This window comes from Labrus bergylta, chromosome 5 (assembly GCF_963930695.1).
Source record: "Labrus bergylta chromosome 5, fLabBer1.1, whole genome shotgun sequence".
Classification (NCBI taxonomy): domain Eukaryota; kingdom Metazoa; phylum Chordata; class Actinopteri; order Labriformes; family Labridae; genus Labrus; species Labrus bergylta.
Window position 1 is genome coordinate 32,985,524 of NC_089199.1, and position 3,442 is coordinate 32,988,965.

At 45.5% G+C, this 3,442-nt stretch overlaps 1 protein-coding gene across 1 annotated transcript; it reads left to right on the plus strand.

Moving 5' to 3' along the window:
* The first annotated feature begins 620 nt into the window (after nucleotides 1-620).
* On the plus strand, nucleotides 621-2,792 carry LOC110002356 (odorant receptor 131-2-like). The gene is made up of 2 exons (XM_020657959.1): nucleotides 621-773; nucleotides 2,025-2,792. The coding sequence occupies exons 1-2, from the start codon at nucleotides 621-623 to the stop codon at nucleotides 2,790-2,792; spliced, it is 921 nt and encodes a 306-aa protein (XP_020513615.1).
* Nucleotides 2,793-3,442: the final 650 nt, after the last annotated feature.

Below are 3,442 nucleotides of genomic sequence, written 5' to 3' on the forward strand. Positions count from 1 at the left end.
AAGTGCTATACAAATAAAGTTTGATTGATTGATTGATGCTGGTGCAGGGTCTAGCCCTGAGGAGGTTCCTGGTTCAATCCCAGGGAGTGGAGTCTGCATGTTCTCCCCGTTCTCTCCGGGTACTCCGGCTTCCTCCCACAGTCCAAAGACATGCTCGTTAGGTTAACTGCTGACTCTAAATTGTCCGTAGGTGTGAATGAGTGTGGCTGGTTGTCTGTCTCTTTATGTCAGCCCTGTGATTGGCTGGTGAACAGTCCACGGTGTAACCCCGCCTCTCGTCCAGTGACCGCTGGGATCGACTCCTGACCCCCGCGACCCTGTACTGGTAAATGTGGTTTTGTTGATGGATGGATGGGAGAGTATCAGCTTTTACACAACATCAGATTTTCACGAGAGAGAGCACAAATTGAAGAAACAAGAAATTACAGAATATCAGCTGTCTTTTTGTTGCCATGGCATCCAAACAGGTATGGTAGTTTTGTAGTAAAGTTAAAGATTCTGGTGTCAGACATGTTTCATTTGAGGACTCCACGTGTTGGAGAACGAGACGTCATAAACGTGACTGGATACTTCATCATCAAGGTTAACTCTGATGTGTCCTGTTTTATCAGACCTGAGAGATGAACGTGTCGTCTGTGACTAATGTGACCGTGGTTATCGAGTACCGAGACTCCCTCACCAAAGCCGTGGCCAAGAATGTGATCGTGGTCGTCCTCAGCATCTCGCTCAACTACATCCATGTAGGACTCATACACACCTTCCGCAAACACCAGGTACGACGTTCTTCACATTGTACTATAACACGATTAACACTTTAACCAAAGAAATCATTCTGTCGTAGTGGGCGATGGTGGTGTTCAAGGTTCAAGGTATCTTTATTATCCCCGAGGGGCAATTTGATGTCCAATTTGGTGTTGGACTGGAGAGCTTTAAACTGGAAGTTGTCCCGAATGTTTTGTCCCCTCAATTAACATTCACAAGGGGAGCAAAGTATTAGGAAGTAGGAACACCGCCAATATTTACAACAGAAGGAACAAAGGCGGTTTTACAAAGAGGCAAAGGTTGGAAAATTCCTGGCTGGGGCCTCGTGCCCAAAATAGCCTCAGGTCATTGGTCATGAACGATCGCCCGGGACACCGACCTCTGTTGGCGAGAGCCACAAACATTTAGATTTAGAATATGATTGTGAATCTACTGCCAGATTGTCGACTTCCCCTGAGATATTGAGTACTGCTGGCTGTGATTATTTAGGCCCCGTGACCACCTGGTATTTTTTTTCTTTGCATCAGAGTCTATAATCAAATTGTTCCCAATAGAGAACAAACCATATGACGTATTTTTGTAGGCCAACCCTGAAGTAGCATCACCATGGGGTCTAACGAAAATTCTCCTATGGGATTTTTTCATCAGATTTTGGATCATTACAGAAAATAATCTCTGTGGTAAACACACGTTTCTGAAGCGTAGGCGTTTTGTTCAGCAGGATAATCTTCACAGATGAACGCCATTTTTATGATGTTTGAAGCGTTAATGCGGCCGACAGAAGTAAAAAGCTAACGTTATGCTAAAGCTAACTACACCACGGTCGGATGATTGTGACGTCACTACCGTTATGCTTCAGACGATCTCTGATAAACTAATCCACATAGCTTAATAAATTGTTTACTAACATAATATTTACCGTAACCAAAAGATTAAAACTCGGTTGTGTTCTTTGGATTTGTTTACTGAAAATGGGGAACAAAAACACTGACACAGAACTTCATTTACATTCTGATCAACTTAAAAAGATACAAAATATCATCAACTCGATAGTTACAGGAGGAGGAGGAGGAAGTCTCATAGTAGTCCTTATCTGGGGGCCTCCAAATCATTAAATCCACCACTGAGATGTTTAAACATTGAGATTAAAATCAACAAACTCAGTTTATAACACCTGTTGGTCCAATAAATGACTGTTGGAGTTTTCTTTAAACTCTGACATCATCCCCCTCCATGTTTCCCCTCCGCGTGTTCCTCTTTAGATTTTCTACATGAATCCTCGGTACATCCTGTTCTTTCACCTGGTGGTCAACGACATGATCCAGATGACATTGACCGTCCTCCTGTTCATCATCAGCTACACCCTCTACAAGATAAATGTCTCCGTGTGTAGCGTCTTGATCCTGCTGGCTCTCTTTGCCACCGAGAACACGCCTCTCAACCTGGCCTGCATGGCGGTGGAGTGCTACATCGCCATTTGCATGCCGCTTCGCCACGTGCAGATCTGCACCGTCAGGAGAACGTTGGTGCTGATCGGTTTGATCTGGATTACGAGCATGTTGTCGGTCCTTCCTGATCTCTTCATCACGTTGGCCACCGAGCCGCTGGACTTCTTCAGCTCCCGGGTGTTCTGCCTCAGAGAAACAGCCTTTCCAAATCCGCACATCATCAAGAAGAGAGACGTCACTTATGTCATGTATCTGGTCATCGTTTGGCTCGTCATTTTCTACACGTACTTCAGAATCCTGTTTACGGCTAAAGCGGCGAGCAAAGACGCCAAGAAGGCCAGAAACACCATTGTCCTCCACGGCTTCCAGCTGCTGCTGTGTATGGCCACGTATGCAGAGCCTCTGTTAATGACCGCTCTGTTGCAATGGTTCCCCAAGACCTTTTTAGACTCCCTGTTCGCTTGTTACATCATCATACACATCCTTCCACGCGCCATTAGTCCCATAATTTATGGCGTACGAGACAAGGCCTTCAGAAAGTATCTGAAGACGTATCTGTTGTGTAAAGTGAGCACACAGTAAGCGTTGGGGCAAATGATCATAAAACCTAAAAAAAGAATCACAAAGTGTTCTTGACTTCTTCTTCATGTTCTTGTTTTTATATTCTCTTCACTCAATAAAAACACTCCTGCTCTGTTTTTTAGATCAGTCAGAACTTCACTCCCGCAGAGCGCTTAGTCGTGTATTTTCTGGAGGTGGACCGATGAGTTCCACCAAACAAAGATGGCCGGCAGACTCAATGAAGCGGTTCACACATTTATCACTGATATCTGATGGTCACTCTGTGATGTTACCCAAACCGGAAACCAAGGTGTCCGATTAGTATCAGAACTTAAAGGGATACTTCACCCGTTGAAACATGAATCTGTATTGACATTGGGTCATATATGTAGTAGAAATAAATCTTGAAGTTGGTGCCTTCTTGGCCGAGGAAAGGCAGAAAGTGTCTTTTGGCCGCCCCAGCTAGAGCCGGCCCGGGCTCCTCGTCTGCAATATAGCCCAGAGACGGTTGCTGCCGACAGGCCGTTCTTCTGTCGCAACAGCCCTGGTGGCCAGCGGCGACCAGAGGACGCAGCAGCCGAAACACAAGTCGGCAGCAACCGTCTCGCCCATCTCAGGGGAAAATGAGGGCAGGATGCACGAACATTCAAAAATACTACCAGGTTTCTAAT